Source organism: Hoplias malabaricus, chromosome 2 (genome assembly GCF_029633855.1).
Source record: "Hoplias malabaricus isolate fHopMal1 chromosome 2, fHopMal1.hap1, whole genome shotgun sequence".
NCBI lineage: Eukaryota > Metazoa > Chordata > Actinopteri > Characiformes > Erythrinidae > Hoplias > Hoplias malabaricus.
In genome coordinates this window covers 9,159,280-9,184,297 of record NC_089801.1, presented here as the reverse complement: position 1 = coordinate 9,184,297, position 25,018 = coordinate 9,159,280, and the positions used below count along the sequence as shown (strand labels likewise).

General features: G+C 39.9%; 1 protein-coding gene across 3 annotated transcripts in view; it reads right to left on the bottom strand.

Annotated features, from left to right (window-relative positions):
* ccdc88ab (coiled-coil domain containing 88Ab) overlaps positions 1–25,018 on the bottom strand; it is a 44,794-nt gene that overhangs the window by 13,431 nt on the left and 6,345 nt on the right. For all 3 annotated transcript variants that reach the window (XM_066651619.1, XM_066651636.1, XM_066651628.1), the window contains exons 3-15: positions 21,737–21,845; positions 13,250–13,319; positions 10,275–10,333; positions 8,702–8,785; positions 8,025–8,165; positions 6,740–6,909; positions 4,597–4,678; positions 3,689–3,847; positions 3,284–3,430; positions 3,043–3,190; positions 2,601–2,773; positions 1,569–1,706; positions 202–1,272 (exon numbers count right to left, since the gene is read on the bottom strand). In XM_066651619.1, coding sequence (XP_066507716.1) covers positions 202–1,272; positions 1,569–1,706; positions 2,601–2,773; positions 3,043–3,190; positions 3,284–3,430; positions 3,689–3,847; positions 4,597–4,678; positions 6,740–6,909; positions 8,025–8,165; positions 8,702–8,785; positions 10,275–10,333; positions 13,250–13,319; positions 21,737–21,845 — 2,551 coding nt within the window. The remainder of the gene's footprint in view (positions 1–201; positions 1,273–1,568; positions 1,707–2,600; positions 2,774–3,042; positions 3,191–3,283; positions 3,431–3,688; positions 3,848–4,596; positions 4,679–6,739; positions 6,910–8,024; positions 8,166–8,701; positions 8,786–10,274; positions 10,334–13,249; positions 13,320–21,736; positions 21,846–25,018) is intronic.

Here is a 25,018-nt window from a genome sequence, read left to right as displayed (position 1 = left end):
CTACCCCTTCCCCTAGCAAAGTTCCCTTAAAGCAGGATTTTTTGTAGTGTCAAATAGATATTTTTGTTTTGTTTCTGATGTTGTATGATACAGTTATCAGTAAATCTGCTTAACAGTCTTGGCAAATAAGAAATATGGGAAAACTGCATATTTTTAACATTCGTTAAAAGTTGCTTTGTTGCTGTTACATCGAGTATGTACCTCTCTCAACGTGACAAGTGTCTTCTTGTCAATTGTGGCTTGTTTCACCAGTTCCTTGTTGTCCCTTTCAAGATCTCTGACACGGTTGTAAGAGTCTTTAAGAGTGGACACTTCCTTGCTGAGGGCACGGTTTTCCTTCTCAAGGTGCGAGATTCGCTGATTATCATCATCCATCTTGGAGTCTCTGATTTCAGCCTGCTGTCTCAGGCGCTTGTTCTCTTTTTCCAGTTGTTTCTTGTCCTTCTCGAGCTGGGAGCTCTCCTGCTCCAGCACTTTGTTCTCCTGTTCCAACTGCTCCAGACGCTTGCTAGAGATCTTGAGCTCCTCCAGACTTTTTTGGAGGCTTTGGTTCTCACTCTCCAAGTCCTGGAGCTCACCTTCCAGTTGTTGGATCTTGCGGCTGCTGTTCTCCAGGGCCTTCTGGAGCCGCTGGTTCTCAGAGTCTAAGCCTTGATAGCTCACCTCCAGTCTTTCTGATTTTTTAGATGAAGCCTTCAGCAGCTCAAGACTCCTCTGAAGTTGGTTTTTCTCACTCTCCAGCTCTCTGTTCTCCAGTTCCAGCTGAGCGGCCTTAGCGCCTGCTGACCTTAGTGATTCAGTTGTGCGCCGTAGTTCCAGGTTCTCCTCATCCAGCTGAGCATTCTCCTTCTCCAAAGCCTCCAACTGGAGAGCTGTGTTCCTCAAGCCATCAATCTTCTTCTTCAGCCTCCTGCTCTCTGCCTCCAACTCTGTATTCTCCTTCTCCAGGGCCTCCACCTTTTCACAGGTGATACTGAGGCTGGCCACCCGCTTCTGCAGACCTTCGTTCTCCCGCTCCAAGCGATGCACTTCCATCTCCAGCTCCTCAGATTTCTCACCTTTCTCTTTGTAGTACTCCAAGTCTTTGCGGAGTTGCTTGCGCTCAAACTCAAGTTTGTTGAGCTTGCTGCTGGTCTCTTTGATGGACTCATGAAGCACACGGTTTTCCTTCTCCACATCTTTGACCCTGGCCTCAGCACTGACTTGAGAACGCTGCCTGAGGGACGTAATTGTCTGGTTCAAGTGCTCATTCTCCTGTTCCAGTCCCTTAACCTGAACCAGTGAGAAACAGATATTAAACAGGATACTGTAAGCAGAAGAAAAGAATAAGTTCATATTCTCTTGTTTTTAGGAATGTTTTATAATTTCCTGACATTACATTTCTGACCAAAATTGCTGTTGATACAGAATGTAAATAAAATATGAATGTTATTATTTAACCATTTATTATATTACATATACAAATGTTTATTAAGCACTATAACATGACAATTCTAGTAACTATATTAAGACCTAGTGTCTTTATTAAGATTGTGCTTTTGCCAAACCTCTAGGGACCCAGTACACACCTGTCTTTCTGAGTTTTCCCTCAGTGTCTCTAAAGTTTTCTGCAGCTGTGCTTTCTCCTTCATCAGATCAGAACTGAGGCTCTCGGCACTGCGCAGGCTCTCCCTGTCCATGCACATCTCACCCTCCAGCTGCTCCAGCTGTGCAGGATATCCAGACAAAAGAGACAAAACATCACTATCATATCAACCAGACTAATGCAGAAGTTGGGTCGGTTTAGATTACACTCATGCACAGAAACTAGCTGGTTGTGGTTTTTATAGGGGGCATGAGGAGTGCAGCTGTAACCCAAGCAGCATTTAGCCCTAACCCTTCTATTCTTACAGCTAAAACGTGGGGTGTAGTATCAGACAGGGATAATTAACACCCTCTTTGCTCACACTCCTGCAGGGAGAAGGAGGGATAGCATGTGTTTACATTGTCCGTGAAACACAGAAACAGCTGCAATGCAGAGCACTACTGGAGGGGCGTATCCCCATGGCTTTGCAAACATCCTACTTTTTTATTTTTTTTATAAACCCTTTTGAAACAAGTAATTACACAGCATGAAGCAGTAGGCAGGCACAAACACAGAGACAGGCACAGAACACCCTAAGCCCATCACGTATGTATGATCTATGTGTAGTATCTAATTCTGGTAAAGCTTCTTATGTGACAGCTTAAGATCACACACGTCTGGGCCAAGAGCAGCCATTGTATTTTCCAGCAATAGTGCTTGAACTAGAGCATAACCCACTATTCTATCCTTTCAGCAGTCCAACTTTCTTGCCTTTGTGTGGGGAAACTGCATTTTATTCATGACTTCATCTAAGCTCAAAATGAACCGATTAGCTTTCTTAAAATAACTCTAGGACCGGAATAATGGCATTTGAGATGAGAACTTCAGGCTTCTTTTGTTCATTCCGGCTCTCCTGTCTTGACTGAGCTCCTTTATTACGAGCCACTTCAGGGAGCTCTTCAAAGTGTGAAGCCCCCTAAGCTAGGACAGCATACATCAGAAACAAGAGACAGAGAGAGAGGAAGCATAAGCTGACCTTTTGGCTGAGTCTTTGGTTCTCCTTCTCAGCTTTGATAAGGCGCATGCTAGCTTCCCCACAGCCTTTCAGCTCCTCCACTGTCTTCAGTAGGGTCTGGTTCTCCATTTCCAGCTTCAGGAGCCGACTGGAGGTCAGCTCGTTTACCTCGTGACCCAGAGACTTCTGTGGGACTGCAGGTATGACCATAAGAAAAACGTAAATAAATATTAAGCCTGCACACTTCTGCAACTGTAACAAGCTGAGCTGAGCTCATTTGGTAAACAAGCAGGGTTTATCTGAGATTTAGGCCCAGTTAACCTTATTAGCTTTGTCAAACGTGGGCCGGGTGGTAATCTGGGACTTGTGGTCATTAAATATTAATTACGTTAATCAATCATGTGTGAATAAGCCGAGGGCAATCTGTAAGCTAGCTAGTGCTCAGGCTACAGGGTTTGCTTACCCTCTGTAAGCTCAGGGGTGGTTTTGGATAGCTGCTCCAACTCCCAGCCCAAATGCAAAGACTCATCCATGCTCTGTTTCTGAGCCATTTCCAACGTCAGATTCTCCTCCAATAATTCTTCTATGCGTTTTCTGTCCATGTCCCGCTCCTGGTATGCAATAGCACAACATAAGGACCAATGCAAACATGTCATTCTGTTATGTTCTTGTCAAGAGATGTTATAATCTTCTTGTGTTATTACCATCTCCATATCATGGATTTTGGCTTTCATCTGCAGGTTCTCCTTCTCAAGTTCATGCAGCTTATCAGAGCGAGCTCTTGAACCATCCAGCTGGTCCTCCAGCATGCTCTTTGTTTCCAGCAAAATCTGATTGTCCTCTTTCAGCTCCTGGTTGGCCAAAAACAGTGCACTTATTAATGAGTTTCCTTAATGTATGTCACTTCTGTGGGCACAAAATCACCTAAGGAACACAAGCTAATTAAAACTAAGTTCATCAAAAAGAATCTAGGTAATGTTCAAGCTGTACTGGGGTATTGAAAACAACATGCTGATAAAAGAGAAGCTGTCCCCAGAAGAACAAAAACCTAATCTGGCTGACATGTATTATATGTTTCACTGTAAATCTTGCTTTAGATTTTTCTGTACCTCTACTCTGGCTTTGTAAAACTCAATGTCATGGAGCCTCTCTTTGTAGCGTCCCACTTCACTCTCCAATTTATCCACTCGAATGGCCTTCTCTCTAAGGGCATCCAGCTCATCACGGTAGGCCCTGGCAGACCGTGCATCAGACAGCAATTGTAGGTTCTAATAAACACACACATACAAATATCACAGTACAGCTGCATGTGATCAATGGGTTAGAGCTAGTTCTGTCTCTGGATCCAAGTCTTTCACTCAAGAGTTTTTGCACTTTCTTTGAGCACAATATGTTTACAGGTCATTCTAAAAATACCACAACACATAGACATGTGCTGTCGTTATCTTAGTGAAAACAGCTGAGCCAATAAGTGGTTAAGGGAATAGACTTAATCATCCAGAATTAAGACAGTAAGATCACCATAGTTTGAAGTCTTGGCTAATCCTGGAAAACAGTGCCTTTCTGAGAATGAGAGATGCAACATTATATGGATTGAGTGGAGCAAAAACTGAAAACAAATTGTAGTTAATACAATCCAAGCATCTATTTGCATCATGTTACTCCAGATTGAGGTGAACTTTGACAGCGTTGACTCTTAGTGTTGTGAACTGAAAAATCACAAGGAGTATGTGACCCCTGCTGTGAACATAGTCCACAATACTTCCTAATGACAAACAAAATAACAGGCTGCTATCTTGATGGCAATATAATGTATATTAATCATTGAAATTAGATTAGAACAGTATTTACACATAAAACACTATAACAAGGAAAAGTGAAAATCCATTTCTGCAAATGATAATCTTTTCCATTAAAATTAATGCAATGAATGTTATACAGAAGAAAAGGCAGAAGCTGCATTTTGAATTTATTGTATGCGCGTGTGGTACACTTCTGCAAGAAATACTTCTTGTACCTCTTGCTGAATCCTCTTGAGTTCTTTCTCTAGGTTCTCCAGCTCCTGCCTGCAGTCCAGAAGCTGTTCACTCTTCTCTTCTCTGGAACACAAATACACACCCTCCATCTTACTGCATTATCGTACCATTCCATCCCTGTTTTACAATCCATATTTCTTCTTGTTTTCCACTGAGTTTATATAAATAATTCAAGGTTAAGGTTTGGATTAAGTTAATGTTTAAGATAAAGGCACAAATCAATGTTCCCCTGAGAAACTAATGATAGCATCTGGCAAAACTGGCACAAACCCCTCTACTCTTCTCCTTCTGTTCTCCTCCTGGTCTTAAAGAAACATATCCCAAAATATCTCTAACAGTAAAGGAAAGCCAGTGGGCACCAGTTAGCAATATCTCTTTTGCACAATAGAAACTTTATCAGTTGAATTTTTATACATGTTTGATACTTTTTTTTAACAATAATGAATAATACTAATTTTGCTGAGTCACCTGGTTAATTAGCCCACTATATTTGAATACAAGGGCAGAGTGGTGTGGAGAGGTCTAATTGTTTAGATGTAGAAGCAGCACAAAGTGCATGACATTGACGGTGACTCAAAAGATAAATCTCAAAAGCCCCAACTACAGTAATAAGCATTTTTAATAGTAATTCTTGTTGCTTTTCTATTTTACTGCTCTGTTAAACAGAGATTTTGAGTGGGTCACTCATAGTCACTTAGAGATAACATTTAAGCTTGGGAAATACAGGTAGTTGTATTTGTTCAACTTCATCCCATTGTGTTTGTTTAATGCTTCGTACAACAGGCACAGTCACCAAGCAGTGATCTGGGTCTAAATCTCAAAGGATAAAGTCAAGGAGAAGTATAGTATAATCTCCTCAAAAAATCTGGATGAAACCTAGAGAACAGTCAAATTTCAAAAAGAGGACCCAGTACTTTTCTAAGTAAAATAGTATGTTCTCTTATCTTCAAAATTTTGCACTGGCAACTGAGCACAAATCAACCGTTCTCTGACCACAGTATATATGTGTGGCAAACCAGTACAGTCATCAAGTCAGAAACTCTGATGTCTCACGACCGCATAGGAGAGGAATAAGTAAGGCTTTGTGAACTCCATCCTAGCCTCACAGACATGCTGAACAGAGAAAACATTTGCTCGAATGGAGCTGTACAGAGATTTTTTTTTTTTTGTTTCGCTGTTGACGAAAATAGACTGTCCTCGTTTTCTCCTCCACCCTTCCAACCATGAAGAAGGCAAAGAGGGAATGGCAGACAACAACCACAAAAAAAGGTCTCTGCAGATAAACAATAATTTTGTTGTTCTGTACTCTGACAAGAACATGAAGGAATTCTTTAAGTAGGTCAAAAACACTTGAAGAATATCCAGCATGCTAGATTATCTTCTGATCTGGGCCAAATCCCCAGACATCTGATCCAGTGTCAGGCCCAGTGGAAGCTAGAGCCTGCTTCGTCCCTCTACTGATGCCTTGCAGATTCCTCACCATGCTGACATCACTGTGACAGGGTCAGGGCATAACTAGGACAACAGCATCTTACAGAGCTTTGAGGCATCGCTATATTTGTGTCAGATTCCCAAGGCACAAGACAGACAAAGCTGGAAAAAAGGTATAAAACTACCGTCTCCAAGTGTATTCAAAATAAATAAATAAATAAACAACGATAAGTGCTGTTTATTGCAGTGTTTCTGTTGGAAAAGCACTTAACTTCCTCTCATTTTCATACTGCTTCTCTATCTGACTGACCGCTACCTCTAAATCATACCACTGTGTATTGTCTCTCAAGGTTAATGTACTTTTAAGGAGGAAGTTCAATTATTTACAAGCCTGCAAAAAGCTTTTGTGCTTTGGCCTTACCATATCAGACAAGGCAAAGCTGAGATATGAGGGAAGCTATGATGCTTTGAAAATGATAGCACTGACAACATCAGGCTTTTTTGCCTTGACTCAACAATCAGTTTTTGCTGTTCTCAGGAATTTTGCAGGAAATTGACTGTAGCTGTGAGCAAAGACAAGGGATGGACTTTTTAAAATCTTGTGTTAAAAGCTGGGAGATTACAGTATATTATATACAGTATAGTATATACTTTAGAGCACAAGTGTCAGGAACATCAATTCCCTTTACTTACAGCTCCTGCCGAAGGCGTCGGATCTTGGCCTTGGCATCTGCCAGTTCAACAGAAAGGTGCTGCCTGCTCTCTGTGCGGCGCATACTGGGTGAGTCGTTTGGCGATTGGGCACTGAGCGCAGGGGGTGAATACTGGCCACAGTCTCTCTCCTGGGTCAACTCAACAATGGTCTGATGAAACAGAAATGGTCAAAGTCATTAACTAAGGTAAAATATAAAATACAGGCTGTAGAATTTTAATCAGTATAGCAACAGTGACCTCTGCAATTAAGATATAACTATTAAAACTGCATTTTAGATGTCAAAATAAATTCCTTTTTCACAACACAACACAATGCTTACATTTCTCAACTAGCTTTAGTGTTTTTGAAGCCTGCAACATAGGTTGCTTATGAGGAAAAATCCATTTTGTGAATTTGTGAGAGGGGATGTATACAGTGCCACAGAAAACTCTGCAGCAACATAAACAGCATTCTCCTCCTCCGTTTCATGTGAGGTCTCCAATTAGAGAGAGGAAGGAGATTAAGGCAGTTATGCCATGCTAGCCTGAGCAGCTGGCCGTGATGATTTCATTAAATTGAGACCAGGAGCGCAACAAGGAGAACGCCACCAGAACTAGCCATTAAGTCATTCAATCACTGTTAGGAGGCCAGGGAGGGGTCACCAATTGAGTCACACTGAACTAGGAGGAAGAGAAAGGTCATTTTAAGATATATGTGATCAGCAACTTGTTTCTATGTGATATGTGCATGTGTGGGAGATCCTGAGTAAGAAAATGATGTAGAGTGTGAGTAAGCAAAAAGGAAACAGAGAGAGAGAGAGACAGAGAAAGAAAGTGGGGAGGGGAATAGCCTTTTAATGAAGAGCGGCTGGCCACAAGTCGAACTCTGTAGATCATTATCCATGCCCAGAGGAGTGGAGGATAGGGGGAAATGTCCTCAAAGCCCACTGACTCTAGGGGAGATCTGAGCCTAATCAGCCACACCTGGAATCCCCCAGGACACTACAAATGCTTTACACACTCAATACAAATGTTGAAAATGTATATTCAAAACTTCACAGCAAGCTTAGCAGAATTCAGTTGAAAAGTCTACAGTGAAGCGAAAAAGCAGACTTAGCACATTTGAATGGGTACTGGAAATTCAGGCTGAGATTTATATGAGATATACATATGAAATCTATATGGAGATGAATATGAGATTGCAAGTTAATACTGAGAAGAAACCCCAGTTATGATATAAATTTTTGAACAGCAGCAGAACCTCTGATCTCTTTAGCTATCTTACCTCCAAGTGTTCATCTCTCTCATCCACCAGCCTTTTAAGATGGAAGGCCAGGTTTCTAGACAAAGAGTCCAGGTCTTCAAGAGGAGGCTCTCCACCTTCCAGCCACTGCATATCCAGCACATTCTCCTGATTGTGGGTAACCTTTAGGACCACACACACACACACACACACACACACACACACACACACACACACACACACACACACACACACACACACACACACACACACACACACAAGCACCAGAGCATGACATAAACTGTAAGAACAAAGAAGGCAACTGACAAAAACTTGTTAAACCTACCACAAACAACAGCATGCCCTCTAACCCTCTTAAACCTGACTCTGAACTTCTCTAATCCATGCCCTCTATTTTTTTGTCTGGAGCAGACTCTGCAACAAAAGTGAAATACTAATGCTATTGTTAGCTAATTTTGCTTGTAAGGGATCATTTTTACAGCAAGTATTGTGTTCCGCAAAAAACGTGACATAAATCTGCAACACCATGTCCCCCCCTCGCATTTAGTCTTCATTCTCATGTGTATCTCTAAATGTTTTCCCTACAAGATCTTGTCCCATGAGACTAGATTTTCTCTGACCATACTTGTTAGGCCCTATTAAACTCAAAATACTGAAACTACTTCCTGGGGTGAACTGTCTTGGGGGTTGCTCCTTACCTCCTGAATATGAGACGCAATAGCTGCCTTTGTGTCAAAATCCAGCGTCTGGATTTTCTCAATGTACTCCTCTTTTTCATCACACTGCAAACAGACAGGGAAAGGAGACTGTGAGTCTGGCAATATTGAGAAAGTCTGCAGGAGCTCACCAGAGTAACTGCTCTCAAACACTATACAATACTGCACACTCATGTTTCCACTAGGATTGCTTTTTTTATTATTATTATTAACAATCCACAGAAGAATGTGGACACACACACACATCTTCACTACAAATACAATGATAAAATTGTGAAAGCTCGTATTTTACTCCATGTTTCATATACACCATTTACCCTATGTCCAGGCCTAGTATGTGTAATCTATGCTGTGAGTGACTTGAAAGAAGCAGTCTTTGAGGCTGGCTCTAAATCTAACGGTTCAAGTGGAAGTCAGTAGGAACTATAAGCAAAATATCAGCAGCAGAATAACCACAGGAGCTAGGAAAGATTTATTGTGATTTGTAAAATATATTCAATTTGATTCATATATTATATGGATAATATATTCATATTATAGTGGAGAGGGTGACACAAAACTGTATTTTTAGTTGTTAGGTAAGTAAATATGGTCACACTCTATGTGTTTCACATACTTATGTTTGGTTTAAAAACTAAATGAATAATGAATTCATAACATTTGCACAATTTTACCATAATTTTACCATATTATTTAATAACCTGTAACAGCTAGGCTCTGAGTCTGTTACAGTCAAACCCACCTGTGCAGTAACTGGAACACTTGCACTAGGAGAGTTTACAGATATATTGTTCACAAATGCTTGGCACTTAAGCAAATATCGCTTATGTAAAAAAAAAACAATTCACTTGCTACTTTTAAAAAATTTATCAAAAAACATGGAGATTTCTGGTCTGATCCCTAGTGATGCTTCTGAAGCCAGGAGTCCATGAGAGCACATGTGGCCTTGCTCTCTGGTTTGGTAGTATGGCCCTCCTGACAACAATATTGCTACCCAGCGTGGGCATCTTCTAGGTGGCTTAACAGACTAGGGCAGTTTGTGTTCTGCTTCAAAAGCATTGAGCTTTCCACTGGTGTTGTGTTAGCAGCACAAATAAAAAAGAGAGGTAGCTGGCTACCTCTCAGAGGAGACACATTATTGTGGTCACACTCGCAGGTCGCTGGCAATGTGAGTGATTGGCACATTCTTAGTTAATGGGTGCATGTGGCAATGACTAAAACAGGGAAAATATAAACTGAGTAGGAATTAATATAATGAATAAAGCAATAACATTAGGTGTTGTCATTCCTATTTACAGTGTAACTAAATCTGTTAAACGTACGCAAGTGTGTATGTGTGTGTGTGTGCGCAGGTTTAGAAGATCAGAGCAGCCCTCCCACGATGCAGACAGTCTTTCTCACAGATTTCAAGATTGGCCTGTCGCCAGCCACTGCCACCTGTCACGCTGATAGCGTCAGCAACTACCTCACTTTCTATTTCATGCAATCTGTAGCTTCTCGGGAAACCCAGAATTAGTTGTATTTCCGTGGGGACAGTGAACCTTTGAGGCCTCACCTGGACAGCACACCCCAGCAACAGCAACAGGAGTTTCTTCACTTCTGTCAAGCCTTGCTCTGAAAACAGAAAAAAAAAAACATCAGCTTAAACGCTAATCTATTTGTTACAATTTTTTACACACAGTGGCAACTTAAGTAGCTGAGGCACAACAAACAGATAGAGCAGCAAAGCAGCTGCTCTGGGAGCTGAAGTGTTAACACAGCAGAATTAGGCAGGGATTGTGCCCTCAGAGGGGAAGAGGCAGGTGGTTCCTCCAACTGTGCCACTTGGCTCCGATTAGTCCGCTCGTGCAGAGAGAGGTGGAGCACAGAGCAGACGATTACAAATAAACAAATGGCTTAAAGAGTAGGCCTGTTTGACTACAGTGGAAGTAAAGCAGTGACGCATCTTTCTGCACAAGATACAACCGCAAAATCTATACCTTCATCTAGTTTAAACCCTAATACAGTTGTGTGTTGCAAAAAGAAAATCTAAGTAAAAATAGAATAACGTAAAAAACATATGTCATTCAACTATCTTCTTCTGCTAGAGAAAATCTGTATACGAGGCAGAATCTGATCTTTTCACTACTTGCACATACAGGATACTCGGAGACAGAACAGCTTAGCTAACAGGATGTTTAAAAAAACATTAAAGCATGAATGTTTTCTCCATCAGTGACCTATATTTAATTCAGCCTGGCCAAAAGTGCCATGGATTACCACCAGATGCAGCAGCAGGGCGTAAGATAGGGAGGCTATATTTGTGCGGACGGAAAAAAAACACACACCAGTTCTGCAACACAGCTCCAACAGTAAATTCTGTTAAAGGCCAGACAAATCACTTAAACGGTGAGAGCTGACTTATTGCAAATTCTTAAAACATTTAAAAGATGTTTCCTTAAAACGCTGTGAATTTAAAACTCATTAATCATTGTCTAATGAGAATTGTGCTAAATTGAGATTAGAAAGAAATGATAATTACTTCATGCAATAATGAGTACTGCCAGACACAAAGAAAAAATGATGAGTTAAGGCATGAATTAGTCATACTGAGCTGTGCAGGCTGGAAAGCATAGCATATGGAAAATCTGCTTTGTATTCATCGTAGTTAATCTAGAAAAGCTGGTATCACAATAATAGCTCACACCTACATGCACGAGCACCACCACTTTAAAAGAGAAGGAAAATTCCTGCATATGCTGGTGTCAGATAAGGAGCCTTTGCTTTAGTGTGCAGTGTATGAATTATTCAAGTAGGCTTAGAGGAGAGGAGCAGAGCGAGATGGAGGGAAGCTTCTAAAACCTGTATTAACATTCACCTAACACAACCCCTGTCTTCTCTTGGGTCTAGAGTGACGGAACTACTTTTTTTGTGCGTGTGAGTATTTTTTCAGAGCTCTTTCATCACCATCTTTCTATCCTGACAGGAAACAGAGAGGTCACAGGGACACTGACTAAACCCAGCCTCCTCCGCCCCTTCCTGTAAACAATGACTGAAAAGGAACAGGAAACAGTTCCTCTGTGAGATCCCAGTGATTAATAATGTCACAGTTTCCTGTAGATCAGCTCAGCCTATGCCTGCACTGTCCAGCTTCTATATGACCTCATGAATGACAGCATCCTCTGTAAGCAGGGCCTCTCAGCTGGGCTTAACCCAGGATTCAAATTTGTTTTTATCACCATGTCACAAATCAAAATCCAGCTATATTACTTTCAGTTTATACAACAACTACGTTAGGAGTTACTCATACATTAATCTGCTTTGTGTATGTATTAGCATGACTTATGTAACAACAAAAGTCAACAGCTTTTCCAAACAGGTCACTAAAATAATTCTGCAACTGCGACAGGGTTGACCCCTGCTTCGTTCTTGCCGACATTACCACTAAAGTACACCTGTCATGATTCAGCAGTCGTTTTCACCACAGTTGTTGTTGTTCATCTAAAAACAAGCAAACAGGACACCTGTCAGACAGGCGTGCGAGTGCTGAGTGAGTCAGTTAAGTCTGGAGCGAGTGAGTAAAGCTGCTGAGCCATGATGAGGGCAAGGCAGCGAGAAGATCAACAAGCAAGGACAGTGGGGTTGTTTCATGTTCTATCTCAAAGGGCAGACAGAGGAGAAAGACTGAGGGGAAAAAAGTGTGCATCAGAGAGAGACTAAGAGCAAGTGCAAAAATTAGAGAGAGAGAGAGAGACTAAGACTAACTTCAGAAGAGAAACTAAGAGCAACAGAAAGAGAGACTAAGTGCAAGATTGAGAAAAAAACTAAAAATATGTGTGTGCACGAGGCAGAAAAATACACAGACTAAGGGTGAGAAAGAAGTGAGACTTCATCAGGAGCTAAGTCCTTCTAGCCTAGGGTAGATTCCCACTGAGCTGATAATGCTCCCATCCCCCACAGAGCTCTAATAGCTAGGTAATAAAAGCCACATGGCCAACCACTTTCAGATGGAGCACTACTATTGTGCAAAGCCACTTTGGCACAGGTCACGTGAAACTGATAGAGACTCTTTGTTTTAACCTTATAAAATATGAATTACTGCAAAATGGTCATACAGAATAGTTCTAGTTTCTGCTATATCACCTAGACTTAGCCGTACAATCAGTTCCCCCATTTAAATGTGCTGAACAAATTCAGAAATCAGGTGACTGGCTTCATGTGGAAGGGAAGCACATGTTATCCTTTATTATCATGGGGTGGTAACGGGTGGTAGCTGTCACACATTAGGAAAATTCTACAGCAAACATTAGCCTGCTATAATTAACCCTGGGAAAACAAAAAACAAGTTCCTTCAACTCTCATTGGTATTTGTAATGTTGTACTCATAAAGCATTTGAGGTAAAAAGTAGGCTTAACTGAAAGAAAGGCCTCTTGAACCCCTACATTAAGTTCCTAAGTGTGTACATCCTACTGTATAATTCTACAAATGCAGCATAAGCAGTTACAGCAAATGCTGGGGGTTGGGATAGTCAGTGTGTATGGGACACCTACCAGAGAGAGGGTTCCTGCCAAGCACCAGCACATTGGGCAGAGGCATCGTCACCAGCTGCTGCAGGGTCTCCTAGAAACAAAAAGAAATGAAACACTCATACACCATTTTCACTTAGGAGCTACATCTTCCTACTTTTCTCTCAGCTGTGTGTGCTGCCTGCTATCGCAGTCAGCACTTATTCACTTCGCATTGATCCTTCAACTGGCAATCAATAACAAGTGCTTTAATGGCCTCCTTAGAGTGTACGACTACAGTTGGGGTTTTTTCGCGTCAGCAAACACAAGACAAACACAACTTACACAATGCATAGTTTATAATCTTTGTATTTGTACACACTTACATATTTGCTCACACATTTACACCTATGGACAGTTCTGAGTAGCCAGTCCAGCTACAAACATGTGTTTTTGGACCATGTGACAAAACTGGAGCACCCACAGACACTAAGAGACCACCAAGGCAGGATTTGAACCCACAACCCAGGACCTGTCAGTCTCAAATTTAACTATAAGCAGAGGGCCTCTGTCCTGCAGATCAGACATATAAAGCAGCTTATCTATTCTTTAATGTTATACTGAGTCCACAGATTTAGTTCCCATCTTTTCCACATGCACATTTGAAAGGCCTGAAGCACTGACAGGAGTAGTTCAGGGCCATTACAGTTCGATCACACTGGTAAACTCTAATGGACAACATACTGAGAGAAAATTAGGTTTTGGACCAGATACGGCTTAGTTGCCATGGATGATTCAAGTAACAGACTAATAAAACCTTTTAACCCTCTTTCGGCAGCACCTTTCTCTTCATCATTTCTTGTGCCAACACTCAATATACTATTTTCTTGCACTTCTAAAACCTCAGAGACAAGATTTCAAAAAAAAAAAAAAAAACATAAGAGTTTCTACAGGTTAGATGTTTAGTTTTGTTATTTTGGATATGCTGTTTATAATAAAATCGAATTTGCACATTCCTTACCCATGACAAACCCTGTAATTTACAAACATATTATGCAACACTGGAATGGTTGCAGCGACTGCACATATTTTCTGAGAGCTTCCACCCATCAACAGTTTTTGACTGAATACCGTGTCTGAGATTTTTGATGCCACAGGTACATCTAATACCTGCAAATACTGCTGAATATAAATGAAGCAGGTTTGCCTGAGAGTCAGAGTCACAGAGCGGAGATCTGTCAATAGCCAGGGTTTTTTTGTGAGTCAGCCGCATTCTCGTCAGCAAAGAGCATAAAGGACATGACTAAAATAGAGGTGGATCACAAGGCCAAATGTATTATTTATCTAAAAGGAATGAACAACAACAGCATACAGTCAGGGCAGAACAAGCAATAGTCATTGCTGTAGTGAGAAAAGGCTAAATATTCCTAAATATCCTTGTGAACAATTGGATAGTAACAGTAAACGATTAGTTTATAAAAGACACACACTTGTCACTATTATAGTAACAAGCCTTGCTCTGGCGTCACCCTCATGACCACCACCTACCATCATATACATTTCACCTCAGCCTCAAATGTTTATAGAACAATCCTTATAAATCCTCTGACAGAGAGACAGTAACTCATTTGCCAAAAAAACTCTATTCTCCTCTGTACCTCTACGCTTCATAAAACAGCACTGAAACACTCACTGACTGGCTCAAGTAAAAGTCATAAAAATACTACTGACATGTTTGTGCAAATGCTTACAATGCCACAGGCACAAAGACCAGCTGGAGAGAATGTATAAGCATCTATATATGATAAAGGCAGGGTGTATGAGCATAAAAATCACACTGTGAAAACAAGAAAACAGAAGCGAGGGAGGGAAAAGACACCTCTGAGGTGGCAAAATAACTATTTGCACTGTGATTTGGGGCTTTTCCTCACACATTCAGGTGAACAATTTACACCTTTTTTCTCTTGACAGTTTTTTTTTTTATATATTTTTCTTGTGAATAGGGTTTTTTTTAAATCATAAAAAGAGAATTCCATCAATTACATTGGAAATACATTAGGAATAAAAATGTTACAAAATACAAATGCCAGGCTATTGAATAAACCTATTTTTCGGTCATAACTAGAAAATGGCATATAATAGCAATAAACCAGGTCATGTATTATAGTGGTTTTACAACAGCTTTTATACACTATAAAAAATAACTATGAAGAATCAAAATGCAACCTTTGCCAAGCTTTTCAAACTGTTGCTTTCTACTTTTGTGCAGAATCTGATATCAATAACACACAAAGGCTTTGGCACATATCACAAGAGTTGTGTTCTATCCTCTGTCTTCTGTGCTCCAGTGCTGCTAATTTACTACTGATGACCTTGAAGACTGGTTCCAGTTTCAGACAAACAGATGAAGTTCATTGTGACCCAGACATTATCATCTGGGCAAGGCCAGAGAGGGAATTAAGGGCCAAGACCAAAGCTTGTGGGGATAAACTACAGGCCAAATATATGATGCATTGGCATTACATGTTGCATATGTGGTAAGCACTGTTAAAACCCATTTGGCATTAATAGAAAAGTGCAGGGGGAGGAGACGCTGCCCACAGCTGCAGCTCTAAATTTGCAGTGTGTGGCTACTCTGTGCTTGTGTGTCAATGGACTGAGCGAACACTTCATTTCCCCTTCGTCCCTGGTTCCATCTGTGTGGAAAGAGGCAGGAACAAGGCACCCAATTGTCCTGCAGAGGCGCTGGAAACACCACTCTGCATGCCTTGAGAGCTCTAACGACCTGAATCACACCCATTCTGCAGACACCACAGTTGCCATGGCAACGTCAGCGGGTTGATTCACCCCGTGCAGATTTCGGGTGTGTGTATGTGTGTGCTACTCTTATCTTTCGCTCTCTCTTCCTCTCTGCTTCTCAAAAAAATACAGGGAAGATGTGCACAGCTTTGTGGATGCTGCTCTGATTCTGTATTCTGTAAGAGGTTTAAGTGCTGCCTGGTAAAAGAAGAGGTGACACCCATGGAGAAAATGAAAGGAAGGCAGAGAGGCAAACAATAGGAGATACATGGAGACATTAGTTTCACATGTAATATGAACAGGCAAAGACAATGAGCAGGCCAACAGTGCTACATATGTACATTCTGATATATAACAGTGTAATATGTAAAAATAAACATAATATATAATGTAAAAAAATGTAAAAACAAGCCACCCCCACTGGCTTCCACATGGAGTTAATACATTTTTATGGATCAGCATCACTCCCTGTATCATCATCAAACATAAAAATACTGAACATCAATTAAACATTTCCATAGAAATGAATTTCTAGAGAGTCCATATGTACTATGCATGTATTAATACAGTCTGCTTTATGCCAATCATAGTAATGTTTACGATGTGTGTGTGTGTGTGTGTGTGTGTATGTGTGTGTGTGTTTGGGTGGAGGGGGGTACAAACACCCAAATATAACCTTGGTTACATGCTACAGTTTATAGTTGACACAGACATGCTCCATATAGGTTCATTTTCATGTAGCAGAGAACAGAGTTTTCTCTATCCATGATATAGTCCATGAATGGCTTGGAAAGTTATTGTGACTAGTTATGGAGACCATTGTGACATATAATGTACAGGCCTGTGCATGAATGTAAACCTGGCCTGCAGCTATTCTACATGCAGTACATGCCCTAATAAACTAAATTGCATTCCAAACACAATGCACATACAACATGTTTTGGCCTACCAAGCATCAAAACCAAAATCTAAAAGATCATAAGCTTCACAAATGATTCCAAAATTACTAACACAAATATGTCTTTATTCTACAACAAGTTTATTTATATGTGTATAAGCTGACATTTAGATTTTTTCATACAGTGATTTTAGGACTGCCACAATTAAACAATTAAAATGCATATATTCCTGTTTTATTAAAGTATTAATTATTATTAAAGTACTTTGTAATATTTAAGCATAATTTGTTACTGATCATTTAAGTAAATTTATTATATTTGTTACAAAACTCATTATTACATTACTGGATTACTTATATAATCAACAGTCACAGTCCTAATATTTTAATTCTGAATTAATTAATTCTGAAGATATATGAAACCACAACATCCTTTTTCTCATCTCCAGCTGAACCAATGACTGGTGTATAGCCACAAGCATGCCTGCTTCTCCAGACCATTAATCTAGCCTCCATAAAGTATCATCATATAATAATTACATATTACTGAAATCATACTACGTCTAATGCTAATATAGTGATTTTAGGCCAACGTCTACTAAAATATCATACTTCAGCCATAGATTTTGCTTTTTCCATGATGCTTTTCATGATGGAAAAAGGGGGAAAATAACCAAAAACAAACATTCCCTCTGCTCCCCAGCCTGGTCTTTTAACAGGCGGTCTTTGTGTTTGCTGGCCACTAAGTTACTTCAACCCTGGACTTCCAAAACAAACCAAGCGTCTGTGTTTTCAAAAGCCAGGACAGACTGAGGCTCACATGTGGGAATAAAGTAACTTTTGCATGAGGGCAGTGTAGGGTGTTGGGTAAAAAAAATGTCATTTACATCTGCGTAATTGCTTCTAAAGAGAGCTTGAAAAAAGTAGTCACGTGTTTTTAGTGCTCATTGCCTAAGGGCCAGGCCCAGAATGAAGCTCTGTTCAATTTGCAGTCAAAAACAGGCCACAAGTCTGTTCCAAAATAAGATACACAGAAATGCACAGTAACTATCGCAGTAGTCTCTTCAACTCAGTAACACTGGATTGTTAGGTTACGGACCATGCAAAAGACTGGCGCTGTCTCCAGGGTGTGTTCCCGCCTTGCACCCTATGATTTCAGGTTCCCATGACTCTAATCAGGGTGAATCCATTACAGAAGGTGGATGGATGGATGGATGGATGGATGCATGCATAATATTAAAAACACAAAATGCCTGTATAATATCTGTGATATATGATAAAAAGACTTGATAACTGATATCATACATTGAGAGGCATACCATGCATTCCAGAAATGGTCTCATGACAGAGCCAGTTTATGGCCAGTTCACAGAGATGACTCATAAAATTCAGAAGACTTAAGCAAAGGAAGACTCAGCCAGTCTAAAGACTATGGCCTTTATTTAATAACTCCAGGTTTTGGACCAATCTGCACTGTTGGTTTTGTTGATTTTTCACAATCTTCTGTAATCCACTGATCCTGATCAGGGTTGGGGTGGGTCTGGAGCCTACCCAATGAGCCGGCACATTGGCAGGAACACCCCCTGGGCAGTTTTCACAATGTGTTGTCTTGTGGAGTGACATGTGACCATATTATGAAAATACAACACTCACATACTACATATTAAACTAAATTACACAGAAATATGTATTACTGATTCACTGAAGCATTTGTCTTCATTAATAAATCACAAATATAAATCTAACAATTTAAATATATATAGTTCTATGAATTCTAAAATATTTGTGCTTCTCCGTTATATTATATAAGATGTAGGGAAGCTGTACAGTAGTGAATAATACAGGCAGAGAACAGTGTTATATTGTGACCAATGTCATGCTGTGTAATGATTACTCCTGGTTCCTAGTGACCTGATTAGCCTATATGGGGCAAGAATGCTCTCTCTGTACTAAGTCAAGGATAAAGAAAGGACATAAGCATTAATTCACATGCTGTATCCCATATCTGAAAAAAGGACTGCTTCCTTGCAGTCCTTGAGACGTCATCTCAAATACAGCACACGTCTCTCTAAAAAAAACATTTGCCTTCACATAAATAATAATTTATGTTTCTACTGTTTTGGACCATCTTAGATGATCTTGGGTGTTGATTTCTCCTTGTGTACATATTAGAGATTCAGGTTGTATTACTAGACGTAGAGTTGGACTGCATTTTGTGGCAAGTGTTTCCCAAAGTGCTTCCGAGCCCATTTGAACAAATCTGAGTAGCAAGACAGTTTCTCATAGGTATGAGTGTGTGAGTGAATGAGTGAGTGTGTGCTGCTCTGCGAAAGACTGATGCCCCCTCCAGGTTGTATTCCTGCCTTTCATCTAGTGATTCCGGGTAGGCTTCTGACCCATCGTGACCCTGAACTGGACAAGCAGTTACAGACAATGAATGAATGAATGTATGTGGAATATTACATTAAATGTTTCTCAAGTTTGGATTCTAAATTAGTTTAATACAGTTCAGATGGTCAGTGATAAAACTGGAATTAATTATTTTGCTTTTTTAGTATTAAAAAAGGAATTAGCACATCAAATATTTAGTTTTTTACTGAATTGTCCAAACTTTTCTGGAAATACGGTTTGTATCAATATAGCCACAATCAAAACTCAAAATTCAGTATGTAATCTGACATTCTGTGCATGTTAGGCAGAAAAAGAACTCTTCTAACCTGATGAATGTGAAAGCCACGTTCATCTTTTATCACTATATTATGTGCTACTGCAACAGCAATATTTCTCCCATAAACTTTCTTCCGTGGTTGAAAGCCAGCTTTTCCATAAAAAAAAATCTATTTCAAAGAGCCTATGATTGTTTTAACAGTCACGCGTCTAGACCATGAACACAACCCTCTTCATCCATTAAGAACTGCTTCGGAAATGTGAAGAGCTGAGACGCTCAATCTGCAGGTTGGAACAGCATTATAGAACCATTATTATGGAAATGGAGCACTGGCTGACTTATCTCTACAGCAAGTAATTTCCTCCCTTCTGTTGTAAAGATTCCAGTGCTTTTATATAATGAAGGATGGAGGCAGACTTGTTGGTCCCCAAGTTCTAAGGAGAGACTTAATTAGTAAGTTTGCACCTCTGGGAGTGAGTTTTTGCTGACTCAGTGCTATATAATCTTCCAGCTTCTACAGAGTCATAGCACTATTCTCCATCCATCCATCCATTATCTGTAACCGCTTATCCAATTTAGGGTCGCGGGGGGTCCAGAGCCTACCTGGAATCATCGGGCGCAAGGCGGGAATACACCCTGGAGGGGACGCCAGTCCTTCACAGGGCAACACAGACACACACACATTCACTCACACCTACGGACACTTTCGAGTCGCCAATCCACCTTCAACGTGTGTTTTTTGGACTGTGGGAGGAAACCGGAGCACCCGGAGGAAACCCACGCGGACACGGGGAGAACACACCAACTCCTCACAGACAGTCACCCAGAGTGGGAATCGAACCCACAACCTCCAGGCCCCTGGAGCTGTGTGACTGCGACACTACCTGCTGCGCCACCGTGCCGCCAGCACTATTCTCAAATATTTCAATTCATTCCGGGACCTGCACTGATGTGTAATCACAAATCCGATCATCACGTATTAAACTGTGTTTTGATTTGCTAGCAAAATACGCTAGGCACGTGAATTAAGCATGTAAAGGCTAATTCTAGCAGCGATGCTATCACTTGGAGCTACCTTATATTTAATACCTTTGTTTAAAAAAACACAATGTTTTCTGGGGTCTGAATATTGCTTGTACATCTAGTACTGTGGCTATGGGCATTCCATCTCCCAAGCCCTGTCGACTGTGCTTTTCCCTGTTTTCACACATTCCAGCAGTGCATGCAAGCTGTGTCACGTTCCTGATGTTCCAGAAAAGTGGCAGAAACCAAAAACAACTTAACATCAGACTGATATAGCATTTGACTGTTAAAACTATTTAATTGATCATGAAAGTATCATACACACGTATCATAGCCCTGTACAGAAAAATGTGTATTTCAGATTATCAAAATCATTATTGACCCATATGTTCAAGAGAAATATTAGATAATGACTGCCACATGGGTGCATCCCTAGCTGCAGAACCCTTTTTTCAATGCAGTGCAAAAGTTTCAAAGAAGGGATGTACAAACTCCTGCCAAAAGGCCCTAAAGAACTGCTTTAACAAGATGAATCTGAGCCACAACCTCATTAGATCACCAGCCTGTAACACTTTTACACGTCATTGCTTAGTGGAAAAACTCACTGGCAAATTCAATCATCTCGACCTCAAAGTCTCCCTCAACAAGCAATATTGAAACGCATCCTGAATTAACCACGTCTATAGTCTCAAAGGTGTTGTCTAATGCATTTGCAGGGCACTAGAGCAGAGCTCCATAGCTGGAGAGAATAAGCAGCACCATCTGGAAAACAGGCAACATTTCCACATCACACCAGCCACAGCCTCATGAAAGCGAGTGACCAGAGTGGAATTGCGTTTCAGTGTGAGTATTTGTTTGAAAGAGAGTCTCTGCTTCCCATTTGTTGCAACCATCTTTTGAGGAACATGTGTGTTTCATGCATGAAGCTTTGATTCCCTGTAAAATATGGTAACAGAATGGACACAATAGCAAAAGCACATTGCTAAATAAGCATGTATACATGCTGTGGTCCAACATCTTTTCCGCAAAGCATCAACAAACAACATGAAGCATCATGAATATTTAACAATCCAGAGTCACCAAATCAGTCAAAGTAAATGGGGCAAACTTTTGGAAAGACCTTTATGAAGCAGCATCAACTCACCTGATAATATGCTTTGACCCGGCGTATGAGAATGGAAAGATTCTGTATGCGTAGCACTGGATCATTGTTCACTTTCTTGTTCACTCTCTGGGTGGATGCTTTAGGGTTTCTGTGAAAGGGAGAAACAAAATATTTAGCTCTGATATCTGCTTAGAGAAATGCAATTTAGGAACAATTCGCCTGTGCAAGGGTATGTTAGAGACAATGTGATTATGAGTAAAAGAATTTACCAAGACCTCTTAAAACACAGGTTCAGTAACAACGAGGTGTTAATTACATTGTTAAACACCTCCTAAACCAAGGCAGCCATTAGTTACCATAGATGCTAAATACTGACATACTTTATTGACATCTCTAAACAAAACTGCTTAAAACAAACCAGCTTAGATCTCAGCATATGTATTACATCCACTGGTCTATTAGTTATAAGAACTGAAGTGCCTAAATATATTGCTTTCATTTCTCCTAGTGAATTATTTTAATATCTAATTCTGTGAATTTACATTTTATTTTAAAAGAGTGCATTATTATGAGAAAAGCACAGTATAAGTGAAATATATTATAAAGTAAATAATAAAACTATGGGGTATTTAAGGGGTATTTGATACTCAAAACATAGACAAGTGCATAAAAGCCATTTTGGTATATTATATGGTCAAATTCTGTTCCTCTCTCCAACAAAAAGTAACCTTCTGTAAAAAGAAACAACCAACTGCTGTGGAAAGAAAACATTTCAGAAGCAAAGCCAACAAAAAGCCCTGGGTATTTCATTATTTTGGTCTAATTTTCACACAATATCAGAGTTTCTTTGATAAGCTCCAATAAATATAAAACACCTAGACAGAATAAGAGTTAAGAGTTAAAAAAGGCAACATATTGTGAGTAAAATCTTGCCCGTACTATTAAAAATACAAAAAGATTTCCAGCTGGCCCTGTAAACCTAGCTCTTCCAAGACATCTGATTTTAAATGGTACAAAGACAAATGCTTAACACCAACACACTTTATTTTTAACCGCTATTGGACCATTTAATGCACAGAGAGCGAATAGTGAAAGAATAATGAATTCCCTGAGGATCCGTCAGCCTACCAGCTCAGGCCTGTGCACTGATGATCCCCAAAAATTAAAATGGTCTATGAGCACACCGAGATTAACACATCTACTGCTTCGCTGACCTTCTTCACTGGCAGATGGCTTGTGTTTAGTTAGCCGCTGACCTCGTTTCCCACTCTGGATTGTCTGATCCAGCTGCCATGCAATGAAATATAATGACAGACAGTGGTGCAGAGGCAGACGACAGGTAAAACATGCATTTTCATGAAATGAAAATAAAAATTACATGAACAGTATTTTTCCAGACGTAGAATATTTCTTTTTAAAAAGATTGTCACAGGCGTGGCCATTACCTAATAGTGAAATTGTTTGTATTGTATTTTTAAAGGAGGAGAATATTTACAAAATCCTTGGATAATTATGATATTATTCATTGTACTGTAGGTGTAACCCTGCAGAAATAAATGTATATTTACACAATGCTAATTCAGATGGATTATACGATTGAGAAATGTTTCAATATTGGCATTGGCAGGTGCATACCTGAACAGCCTCAAAGTATCAGCCTCAAACTCTTATCAAATTCCCATATTGCTTTAACAGAGTGCAATGGTTTGTATTGATGCAGTGAACATTTGTTATTCTTTGTCATTTTTTTCTCATAGAGACACATATGCAGCAGGCCCTTTACAAGTGAACCTTGACACAATTAGTCCCCTCATCCTTAACTGTCCCAGATACACATACGCAGACATCCATGGCTATTCACTAGACGATGAAATGGGTAACCTGTCCATTCATCTGTGTTACACATATTGCGTGACTGTACAGCCACTGAAAAGTGAAAGAAAAAAAAACAAGTTTCCCCATACACACACCTTTCTTTTTATTTTTTTTAAATTAGGGTGATAGTCCTATTACATATAACTACACTAACCTACTGTTTAATACTGAAAAAAAGTGATGAAAAAAAGCTAATTAAGGTTCATACTGTTACAGACAGCCATTCTGTTCTTACAGCCTTAATTGTTCTTTTGATGTAGGTCCGCTGCAAGGGCTGGGCTGCTCCCACACATACATATACAACTGCCTCTCAGTCTTGCAAATCAAGGAACAGAGGCCTTTTAAGAATAGTGTGAATACACACATCACGTGACCTGAAAGCGCATGCCTATCCAGGAGGCCTTTTAGACGGACTCGATGGGGGGTGGGCTTAACCCCTTAATTAAATACCACAGAGGGAACTGTAATCCTGTCAGCCCAAGTGCTGGTTAAAACAGAGTGAAGCAAGCCTTGTGGATGTTAATTTACATCTCATTCCCAAAATGGGGAGGAAATGAATCTGGCGTGGAACTTAATGCCACCATGGGCTGGGCTCCATCACCATTATCTCTACTGGTAATCACTAGGGGTGTAGAAATTATGTGAAAGTGGCTTTTCAAATGCATTGATATGGGAATGATGTTATAGATTTTAGTCTGGTTGTAATTGGCAATTACAAATAAAAACAGCTGAGCATTAATTTTACTACTGAAAAAATAATTTGAATGTGTGTCATTATGTTATGATTAGACACTATAATCTTTCAATGCTGTCTTGAGAGGTGAAAATTGAACTTAAGGCAGTGCCATATCATAATTTTTATAACAATTAAATAAATATCTATAATCATGACAAAAGTGATATTCTGACTTGTTTACATAAAGACATCATGCAGTTACCCATAATATAGCATACGTGCTTTATATTCGTCACAGTCATTTCGGCAGTGACATGTACAGTGGAAAGTGGCTCTGAGGTGGAGAAATTTGCTCCAGTGACTTTAGTTGTGTGGCAGTGGTTTGGTTACAAAATATCAGACGTACAATAAATCATGGTATTATGTAAAAATATATTTAATTTCATATAATTAATATTAATATAACATTTATTTTGTTTCAATAGTGTGTTCTTGAAAGTAATAAACATATTCTTCAATGTTTATGGTCATATCAATATAAAGAATATTGTTATTGCTGAAGTACCATGATATTATTTTAGGGCCACATTGTCCATCCCTAATTCAACTTATTGTGAATACCTAGTAAACTGGCAGTTTTCAAGCCTGAGAATATGTATGCGCTGGTCTTCTTGCAGAAATTGCTTTTAATGTACAACTATACTGGGGAGAAAATGCAATTTGATATTTTCCCCAAATTGTGCATATACATTTTTTGTCCATTAAAAATT